This window comes from Protomyctophum parallelum, assembly GCF_964188405.1.
Source record: "Protomyctophum parallelum genome assembly, chromosome: 21".
Lineage (NCBI taxonomy): Eukaryota > Metazoa > Chordata > Actinopteri > Myctophiformes > Myctophidae > Protomyctophum > Protomyctophum parallelum.
Genome location: NC_139713.1, coordinates 22346586 through 22357250, shown reverse-complemented (window position 1 = coordinate 22357250; position 10665 = coordinate 22346586). Strand labels below are relative to the sequence as shown.

The 10665-nt window shown below is 41.7% G+C and overlaps 1 protein-coding gene across 1 annotated transcript in view; it reads right to left on the bottom strand.

The window, feature by feature from the left end:
* Nucleotides 1-1677: 1677 nt before the first annotated feature.
* LOC310878879 (kelch-like protein 24) overlaps nucleotides 1678-10665 on the bottom strand; it is a gene marked incomplete at both ends in the record, with an annotated part of 9153 nt that continues 165 nt past the window's right edge. Inside the window, 11 exons of the mRNA XM_083793295.1 lie at nucleotides 1678-1746; nucleotides 2262-2412; nucleotides 3781-3967; nucleotides 4837-5031; nucleotides 5738-5866; nucleotides 7425-7577; nucleotides 8348-8486; nucleotides 9275-9418; nucleotides 9513-9704; nucleotides 9806-9940; nucleotides 10558-10665. The exon at nucleotides 10558-10665 is cut by the window's right edge and continues 165 nt beyond it. Of these exons, the coding sequence (XP_083649421.1) occupies nucleotides 1678-1746; nucleotides 2262-2412; nucleotides 3781-3967; nucleotides 4837-5031; nucleotides 5738-5866; nucleotides 7425-7577; nucleotides 8348-8486; nucleotides 9275-9418; nucleotides 9513-9704; nucleotides 9806-9940; nucleotides 10558-10665 (1602 nt within the window). The remainder of the gene's footprint in view (nucleotides 1747-2261; nucleotides 2413-3780; nucleotides 3968-4836; nucleotides 5032-5737; nucleotides 5867-7424; nucleotides 7578-8347; nucleotides 8487-9274; nucleotides 9419-9512; nucleotides 9705-9805; nucleotides 9941-10557) is intronic.

Below are 10665 nucleotides of genomic sequence, written 5' to 3'. Positions count from 1 at the left end.
TTGAAACTAGCTCCTCACCACTCGCCCTACACACTTCCACTCGGTTTGAGTATAGATATATAAATAATAGAGACGGCACCAGAATTCCCATCCAGTGCCATCTCTATTATTTATATATCTATGCTCAAACCAAGTGGAAGTGTGTAGGGCGAGTGGCAAGGAGCTAGTTTCAAAAAGGGGGCTGGTCTAGTCTAGCCTACCCGTATCGCCCGTATCCGACAATTTCCAAACACGCATACTTCAAGCACAGAGAGCATTTCCGTATCCCCTCTAGACCGGATAAGCAATCTGTAAAGCGCTTGAACGCAATTAACCAGTAGCCGAAACACACTGCGGAGTTTGCACATTTGTTTTGTCTATGTTCTTTACAAATAGAACTCGAACCTCAATATGATTCCCCCTAAAGGTGGATAAGTTTGACAAGGGGGCTGAGGGCTGAGAACTACTTGGTGATAATTGGACACGTCACACAAATGTAGTGTTTGATCTCTGTAATTCTGACAGCTTGAAAATACTTTTACATGATTTGTACAAATTCTCAGCTGAAAATACATTTGTGGAAAAATCATTTATTGCTTCTTGCTTGCTTGATATTCTTGATCCTTGAAGCGCATATTTATATCATATCAAATTTAAAATATTTTCTGATCACCATCATTCATTTCCCCATTAGGCCTATTATGCAGTATGGATTTCATCACAGTTTAAGCATAAATATGGACATCTGACTGAACATAATAAAACAACAGCTTTATTTTAAACAAAACCAAACAATGCATTGCATTTGGCTCTGGGATGCTAAATAACTTCATGGGTTGTGACATCATATAGCAGGGTAGGTTTTGTGTGACGCTGTAGTACACAAGAGCCTTTAAAAAAAGTTTGATAAGGAGATGAGAAGTTTCTGCCCGACAGCAACGATAGATTTAAATATTAATCATCAGTTTCCTTTTGTCTCAAAAGACAATGGAAATGCCAGGGGTTAGTGGTGCAATGGGGGATTACAAAAACCAATAGAATAGGCACATCACTTAGTTGAGGTGCTGTGTTGAAAAGTGATATGAGAAAAAGAAGAAAAAACCTGCACACTCATCTACTCCAATGTAATATATAGCCTATTGACAATCGAAACGTCTGCAATAAATGTGTGGGGTTTTTTTCAGTTCTTTAAAATAATAATACTAAATTAATAATTTACATTCGCTGGATATCTTTCACAATAATACATACGGTAATACATGTTCTAGACATTCTAATATGTATTACATGCATGTTAGTTACTTTTATCAGGGTTAAAGATTAAAGGTCATAGGTCAACTTTGATTAAAATTGTCCAGAGATTTTGAAGTAGTGTAAATTTGTGTCTCTGTGGGGGGTATTTATAATGCAAATATCATGACCAATGGCATTGCAAAACTAAACAATGAACATCAATAATGATGTTTAGGTGAAAAAATAACAGAAAAAACAAAATAATAATTAAGTAATTAATTAAATTTAAAATGTTACAGAGAAGCATCGTTGGGTCTTACAGGGTCACTTTTTTCCCCACCCTCAGGTTTTTTCTGAAAGCACGCCTCTGCAGTGGTAGTCTCTGTAGCATGTTGTGCAGGCCAGGAGTACTCAGATTCCAGGCCGTGTTTGCCAACCTGCTCCAGCCTCCAGTGGGTTCCCAAATCACGAGTCTGTGGCTGCCTCTGTGGATGCTGATGTTGCCTTCTGTCCTCGGCACTCTGTATTCTCCTCCTACAATAATGTTCAACAATATAGTTGAGCGTTTATACGTACACGTTTATAATAATAGTGTTCATTTATATGTTTGTAACTCAGATAGTTGTGAAACAATGATGCAAATTCACAAGCGTCAAATTTACAAGCTCAAAACGCATCGCGAGCTTGTGGATCTGCTACTTTTGATGCTTTTGTGTGACGTAGTATGATGAAGTAGGGCATTAATTTACGAAGAAAGAAAAAAGAAAAGTTAGAATATGATAACGATATACAGTATTAACCACTTAAACCCTTTTTTCTCCTCTGCAGTAAATATTAAATAATAAATATCTTTGTTGAAAATGTCTGGAAACTTCTGAATATTGTTTCTTTTACATAAATCTTCTCTCCTGCATTACATACAAAAACTACTACAACTGCTATAATACATTCCACAGTCAAGTTAATTTATCCATTTGTAAGAGTGTACAAATTACAGTGTGAACATATTGTACAGCTAAACTAACTCAAGATTTTACTGCATGTCTTACCTGATGTGCATCCTTCCTCATTATGAGAGAGACACAGCTGAACAGGTTGATACGCGTGATTTCTTTCCTGGTATCGGTGGGCATCTCCTCTACGATTTCCCACGAGTCTGTGGCTTCACTGTACCGTTCGATGGTACGGCGGAGGGGATACCTACATGAAGACAGAACAGTAGTAGTAGTCAGAGAAAGGATTTTCTGATTTCCTCAAGTATACATACAGTAAGTACAGTTTTTTACAAGACTTAAATATTCCCCTTTTTATACATTTATACTACTTCACTACAGCTCTGAGGCAAATAGTGTACATTTTACCCCACAATTATTTGAGATTGTTGATACTTGCAGATTTATAGGTTATTATTACCAAACATAGAACAGATCAACCAATTAAGCCAAATACTTTGCAGATAAACTGCCAATCTACTTTTATTTAAAAAATAATTATACTAATTTATGTATTATTACTTTGGTAGCCTACTGTAAATATATATATATTTTTTTTTATCCCATGATTTTTGTAAAACCTTTTTCACCCAGTGTCAATTGTCTAGAGACTACACTCCCTCTGCCAACCTGGGGAGAGCAACGGACTGACCTCATGCTTACTTCCATGCATGAGGAGTCCATGACGCTTGTTTTCACCTGACAGGGGAGTTTCCCCGGTTGGACGCATGGAAAGAACACTATTCCATCTAGTTCCTTTCCCCTCCATCAGGTGTCCCGGCTGGCCAGGAAGAGGCAGTTTATAGACCAGGATTACTGCATGTTTTTTGTGAGGGTACCTACTCTATAGGCTACACGGGGAGAACATGCAAACTCCACACAGAAAGGCACCTTTGATGCCAATATGTTGGTACTTTTATGCAAGTCAAATTGTGAATACAGTGTATTTCCATATTGTGCTATTTTTGAGTGGTGCAACCACTCCATTACACAGCTATGTGTCCCTGGGTCTGTCTGTCTGTCTGTCTGTCCAAGCACGAAAATAGCGTGGTTAGTTTTCACCATTTCTCAACCGTTTCGGACGCGGGGCGGCTTGTCGGAAACGGCCCCGGACCGGCCCACTGGTCGCATTCCTGGGGGTCTGGATGTTCTAGGGACCACCCAGGGACCCCCACACGGTAACTCTGTCCTTTCTCGACCGTTTCACGGTCGGCTCGCCGGAACCAGGCCAGCCCCTAGCCCTGGTCCAGTGCTTACAGCGAGTCACTCGTTGTAAGCACTGGACCAGGGCTAGCCAGCCCCCTGGGCACATTCCTGGTGGTCTGGATGTTCCGGGGACCCCCCGGGGACCCCCCAGGGACCCCCACATGGTAACTCTGTCCTTTCTCGACCGTTTCGGACGCGGGGCGGCTCGCCGGAACCCTGGCCACTGGAACTTCCACGTGCCTCCCGGGGACCCCCACACGGAGTTGCACCACTCACTTCACACGGGTGTGATTTTTACTTAAGTAAAACAACCACCACTTGGTGTGAACAAGCAGCCACCTATTTTAACGGGTTCCATGGAGCATCTTACCAGACATCGTGAGTGGGACTACGCGAACATTCCGCCCCTTCTAGCACATAGATCTTTCCGTCCACCACAGCCACGCCAGGCCCGTAGCGTTGCACTTTTGTGGAGGCACACATAGTCCACTCGTCAGTCTCTGGGTTGTAGCGCTCCACCTCGTCTGTAAAGGTGTTACCCAATAAAGGCAAACCGCCTAGAGATAAACAGGAAGTAACAGGATAGTGACTATTAGTGCATTGGGCTCTGTTGTGCAGTATTGATTTAGATTTTTTTACACTTGCTGAAAATAGCAGATCTACAAGCTCACATCACGTCGCGTGTTGTGAGCTTGTAGATCTGCTATTTTCAGAATGCAACCAAGTGTAAAATGACTTATACTGGATCTCTTGTCCTGCACTAGTCCCTTCCTAACATTTTAGTCTAGTTTTTATTTGTTTGACAGAATTGTCAATACATATCTTTAGTCTTAGATTTAATCATCATAGCTTTTGTTTTCATTTAGTTTCCATTTAGTTTTCTGCAGTGTTTTTGTGTATTGCTTTGAAAATGTTGTATTATGTTGTACTGCATCTCAACGACACTGCAAATGAGGGTTACCTCAATGTCTCTAGAGAATAAATAAAGGTTTGAATGAAAGAAAAAAAGAGAAAAAAATCAACACAGTACAGTACACTACAGTGAAGTTGAACTGAGTCTATTATATGGAACTAAGAGCCATGTAGAACAGATATGATATAAATAGATATGATATGATATACCTAAAACGTAGATCTTTCCTGTGAGCGTACACACAGCTTTACCAGTACGAGGAACCAGCATAGAAGCAACTTCTGTCCATTTAGATGTTTTCGGGTCGTACTTGTACACCTGACACTCGTCTATGATGGAACCATAGTCCATACCAGCGACAGCCCGGGAAGAGAGAAACATGACAAACAAGTCATTCGTTGTCAATGGGAGAAGGAGAATTGTGTAACAAAAAAGGCTTTTCATATATTACATAAACAACAACCCCATGAAACTCAGCAGGCTGAACCTGCATGTGCATAACCTGTTACATACCAAGAAAATAGATCAGTCCATCTAGTGCCACCACCGCAGGGTAATTGCAATCGGCACTTATTGGCACTCTGCCGATAGATGCCTCCAAAAGCTGCCATGTGTTGGTTTTGGGGTCGTATCTCTCCACTGAGTTCACGTACGTCTTGCCGCTCCAGCCCCCCACCGCAAACACGTAGCCGTCCAGCGTTACCAATCCTATGGATCACGTAGGAGAAACAAAAAAAATACCCTGATCATTACAACTGATGACCGTGGTCCTTGGATCAGTGGTTCTCAAAAATTGACACTTATCCCACGGAATCCCCATTTGAAAATATATGTATATATATATATATATATAAGAGAAGGACCCCAGTTTGACATGCATTAGCTGAATACAGACCCCCATTTAATGGCATTTATATTTCTGGGACCCCAATTTATATTGTAAAAATCTATGTTTATTTAACTCTGAGAATGTACAAATGGAACCAAATGGACTTGTACACCCTCAGAGTTACAGACCCATAAAGGTTAATTTGGTTAATAGGTTCCTGCGGACCCCCTGGAACCCTTCAAGGATCCCTGGGGGTCCCCGGACCCCACTTTGAGAACCACTGGATAACCAAAGCAACAACCCAAAGTTGTTATTCCAAAACTATAGGTTAAATTGAAGGCCAAAGTCAACTGGGTGGGCCGTGGGGATAATGCAACAGCTTGTAGTCCAAAATGTTCTATCAACCATTGACACTTACATCTTGCTTACATCTAGCATGCATCAATGTTGTATGCTAGATCGAAAGGTGTGAGTGAGGCCATACTCTGAAATGCATGTGCCCCCCACCCGTCGAACACTTTCAAGATGTTCAAGTGGGCCCTGATCCAGAAAGGCTTGAGATATAATAGAGGTATATAGTCTTACCAACATCGCTGCGGGCCTCATTCATGTGAGCCATCTTTGCCCACGAGTCACAGGAAGAGTCATAGCGCCACACCTCGCTGCTTATTGAACCATCAGGGAAGTCTCCTCCGGCCAAATACACAAATGGGCCTGTGGTGAGTGTCAAATTAAAACCATTTTATGACTTAATTGTTAAAGACATAAAGACTATCGGAGCTCAAAATGCGTTGCCACTATAAGATAATGTGCATAAACAACTTGCAAGGTCTTCACTGATACCAGAATGTGATGTCACACAACATAACCATCTCTGCCCGGGCTCTGGACCTGATCACGCCTATATCTCCATATGGAGCTGGCCTGTACCCTCAGGGTTCCTTGAGGCAGTTCCAAATGGACCCTTACAGGTCCGTGAGAATTATGGGTGTCCTTGTAATGAAGTTTGAGAACCACTGCATCATAGGTACTAAGGTACAAAAACTAAATCAAAACTAAGCAATGGTGACTAAAACTATGACTAAACACACTAACAATTTCCTTAACGCATAAAAACACTAAAATGTTAGGGAGGGAGGGTGTCACAGGCCTATATAACAGTAGTTCAGATACTGTTATATAGGGCACGGGTTGCCCTGTGACACCCTCCCTCCCTAACATTTAACAGGAGAACTGAGAGTTTTAAAGGTGTGTTTACATTGATTGATTTATTGACACTGTGGGGAAATGTGATTATTTGTGGGGACACCCGTCTCTCCTCTGCAGTGCTGGCAATCTTGTTGATGGGAATGGGCCAAGCACTGTAGAGGAGGGGTGTATGTTGTGTTTATATCATTATTTGACTTTATTATTTGTGAACGAATTGGCGCCTGGAGAACATTCTGGAATACAGACTTCAGACTTCTGATGTAATTGTGTAAAATAACGTATGGGCCTTCGTTGAGTTATAAGAGTTACCAATTAGCAATCAGGTGATGGTTTGCCTCACCTGCTTAAAAGGTGTGCTACAGGTGAAGGCAGTCCTTGCTTGAGGCTAGAGTGACAACATGCAGGGAGAGTCCTGCAGGGCCTTTGTATTTATAAGGTTTTCCCTGTTTATAGTTTCTTAAAGGTATATTCAGTGATTTCACTCAAAAAACCTTAGGTTTCGTTTTTGGCTGTGGGACCCAGCCTTTCGTCCAATCAGGATAGAGAGTCAAAAACGAAACCTAAGGTTTTTTGACCCCCAGGGGTTAACTGGGGACAGGGAGGAACTCCTTATATGGTCAGCACACTCTATAGTAGGGAGGATTATCACAACAAAACAAAAAAATAAGTGATATTTGAATTAAGTGAAATCACTGAATATACCTTTAAGTTCCTGGTTAGTTTAATTTTCTTTAGTTTTTAAGTGTTTATTCAGTTCTGTTAGTTGGAGCGTTGTTTTGGCCAGTCCTTATTTTTGAACTATTATTTTGCCTGGGCTACACTTGTCTGTGAAATAACTTGCACTGGAGAGGTAAATAAAATACCAAAACCTGCATCCTGGGGCCGTCAACATTTTGGAGCCTTGGCCACTCAGCCCACTTTACAGAGGCACTAATGGAGAAGAGATCCAGTAGCGTTAAGACTTAGTTGTCTTAGTTCTACTTTTATACTAGCGAAGCATTACTATGAAACTACATCAATGTTTTCTGTCAAAATCAACACTGGAGTAGAGGCTGTGTCTCACCTGACACAGCCAGACCATGGTCAATTACGGCGATGGGCAGACATGCCAGAGTCTTCCATCGCCTGGTCAGGGGATCAAAGCTCTCAATCCTGTGAAGCGGCTTATCGCCACAACCACCGTCCCTCTCAACCACTGTCAGGATCACTTCATACACTGTACAGAGGAATAGAATAGCCAGTGAGTGAAGTAGAGTAATGTAAGAGTAATGTAGACTTGTAGATTAATGTGTGTGAGCATATTGTATTTGTCAGGCACAATAGAGGGTATGCGCGTGACATCATCAAACCCGGAAGTTATGCAGGAAAGCCTACTGAGTGTCACTAATTTTGCCACTCACTTTATGCATGTCCATACCCTCTATTTAGCAGTCACTGAATTAATCCAGGAGAAAACAGGATATCCAGTATAAAGCTTTTAAAGTTACAGTTAACTATGCAAGTATATGTATAAGCAAATATGCAAAAGCTAAATAAAAAATAATTAAAGGTATATTCAGTGATTTCACTCAAAAAACCTTAGGTTTCGTTTTTGGCTGTGGGACCCAGCCTTTCGTCCAATCAGGATAGAGAGTCAAAAACGAAACCTAAGGTTTTTTGACCCCCAGGGGTTAACTGGGGACAGGGAGGAACTCCTTATATGGTCAGCACACTCTATAGTAGGGAGGATTATCACAACAAAACAAAAAAATAAGTGATATTTGAATTAAGTGAAATCACTGAATATACCTTTAAGTTACAATAATATATTATGAATACCAAACCTTATCTGAAAATGCTACACCAAAGAAACAAATGACTAGGCATATCACAATAATACATTTTCTCTCTGCCAGGAATGTCTTTGCACATTTTGAGGAATGTGTCCTGGCATTGGAAATCCCAACTTGGAAAGCAACATGCATGCATGTGTGAGGCAGGGGGTACCTGTGGACCAGCGTGGCCTTTGCTCCTTGGCCTCAGAGTTGGAGAGAACCCTGTGGCAGGCCTCCAGCACACCCAGAGACGCAGTCACCTCCAGAAGGTAGGAGGGCCTCATATGAGCCAGGCGGATATGCTCCATCACCTTAAAGAACAAATAGAAGACACTATAACTATATAGTCCAACTCCAATTTGACTGAACAACAACAACGTCATCATCTAACATGGATTTCACATGCTGAAAGACAAGGTTAGGAATAGGAACTTGTTCACGAATATGCAACATGCATTCATACCCAAAGCAAGGGTTAGTTTTAACCTGCCACAGGTTAGTTGTAACCTGCCACGCTGCATGCATGTCGGGAGCCACTGTTAGTATGTCTAACACAATTTAAACGTATGCGCCCCGAGTAAAAGCCCCCTCTCTATTTTCTATACTGTACATGTTTTCCCTTTTTTTCTAACCTTGTTTTTGATGCCCCTTTTTCATAGATGTGTATATTTGTATGTGAAAATGGAGTACCCGTCTTAGTGCTTTTTCTGGTTTTATCCTCGTAGCAGTTTTTACCTGTACCTTCCTTGGCTTGAACTATGCCCATTCTGCAATCTGTTAACATTTTCAATCAATCAAGCACCAGCATGGCCTGGGACCATAGACTGTAGAAGATAGGACAAAACACTGCACTGAGGTTGTCAGCAGCAGAGGGCGCCAGTTTGCTGCCTTTTATAGGGATGTTTTGTCTTGTCATATGAAACTGATATCATCACTAGCATTTGATGTGATTAGTAATCTTCTGTTGGTTGTGATTGATTAATTGCTTCGCCTCTCATGCATATACTAGCATCGCTTTAAGCTCGCCTTAGCCAGTCACATTGCTTTGACTTCTCCATGGTCTTTCTTTCATCAGGTGACACACTGAGAAGTGACTGACCTTTTCAAAGCTCTGCCTGTTGGTAGGACACTGCTCTAGCCACAACATGGCAGCCTCAAACACCATCTCCTCATTGGTCACATTGATGTCGTCACTGGCAATAATCTCTGTCAGTTTGTCCACACCGAGAGAGAGGAATTCTTTCTAGGAATATAAAATAAAATATAGTAAGTATTAAAACACCCTTTAATGAGCGTGAAAAGCCAACACCTGACAAGTTAGAAACTCAATGTCTGACCTGCTGATAGACGAGGCTGAAGTGTTCCAGAATGTAATCCATGCTGTGCTTCTCCAACATTTTACAGGAGTGGGCCTCAGCAAAGCAGTGAATCCCTACACAGTTCTTTTCATCCATGTGATGCTCCATGTATTTACAGCAGGCCTCTTGAACAGCAATGACCCCCAGCAGGTTTGCTGCTGCTAGAAGGACCTATAGACCAAATAAACAAAATAGCACTATGGTTTAAAAGCCCCGATATAGGCCATACATGGACGCAATAAATGAAGAAATGCAAAATGATAATACGCTACCTGGACGTTTTCCGTGGAGATGACCACCTTTGAAGTGTAGGCAAAGCTCACCAACATGTCCATGATCTGAGGTTCTACACCGAATATGTTGACCTTATCTTGCCTGGACTCCACCATGCCAGTTGTAAACATTGCCTGTGCGGGTTAAAAAGGTGCAAATTAAATTCTGGTCAAACAGAGTCAGGGTGCTGCTATTGTCAATGTTGGCTCACTGCAAACACCAGTGGGTCTCAAAGTGTTCTTGAGTGATGACTCGGCACTGCTGGTCTCAGACAGGAACAAACTGCAGGTTGAGCTCTGAACTCGGTAGAATCTGCACCTGGCTCGCTGATGATAACAAAACTATCTTTACACCTGCCGTACCAACAGCCATTAAGACATGTGAATCCCTTGACTCCTTCAAACTGGCCCCTGTAAAGTCTGAGTCCCCCCCATCCCCTTTCCCCCTACTGTTTTTCCCTATTTACTCCATTTTATATGATGATTTCCTGTTGTTTTGTGTGTACATTTGCATGTCTCTAAATGCTCTGATGAATTGAAAATGGTGGACCCTGTTGAAAACAAGTGTAATGCTTTATCATGGTGCCATCCACAGTAACAGTTTTTTGTATTGACCCATTCTGCATACTGTTAATAAATACTTCAATCAATCAATCAAAACCTGTGAAGGAAGTAGGAAGGATTGAATGCCATCGCTTTAACAACACCAGGTCAATAAATGTTCACATTGAAAGTTGAAGATCTGCATTTACCTCAAAGTAAGGGCTCAAGGATGCTAGCACAATACGATGACAGGGGAACGCCTCTCCTCCACAGCAGAGAATCACATCACAGAAAGTGTTGTTTCGCCGAAGCCTGTC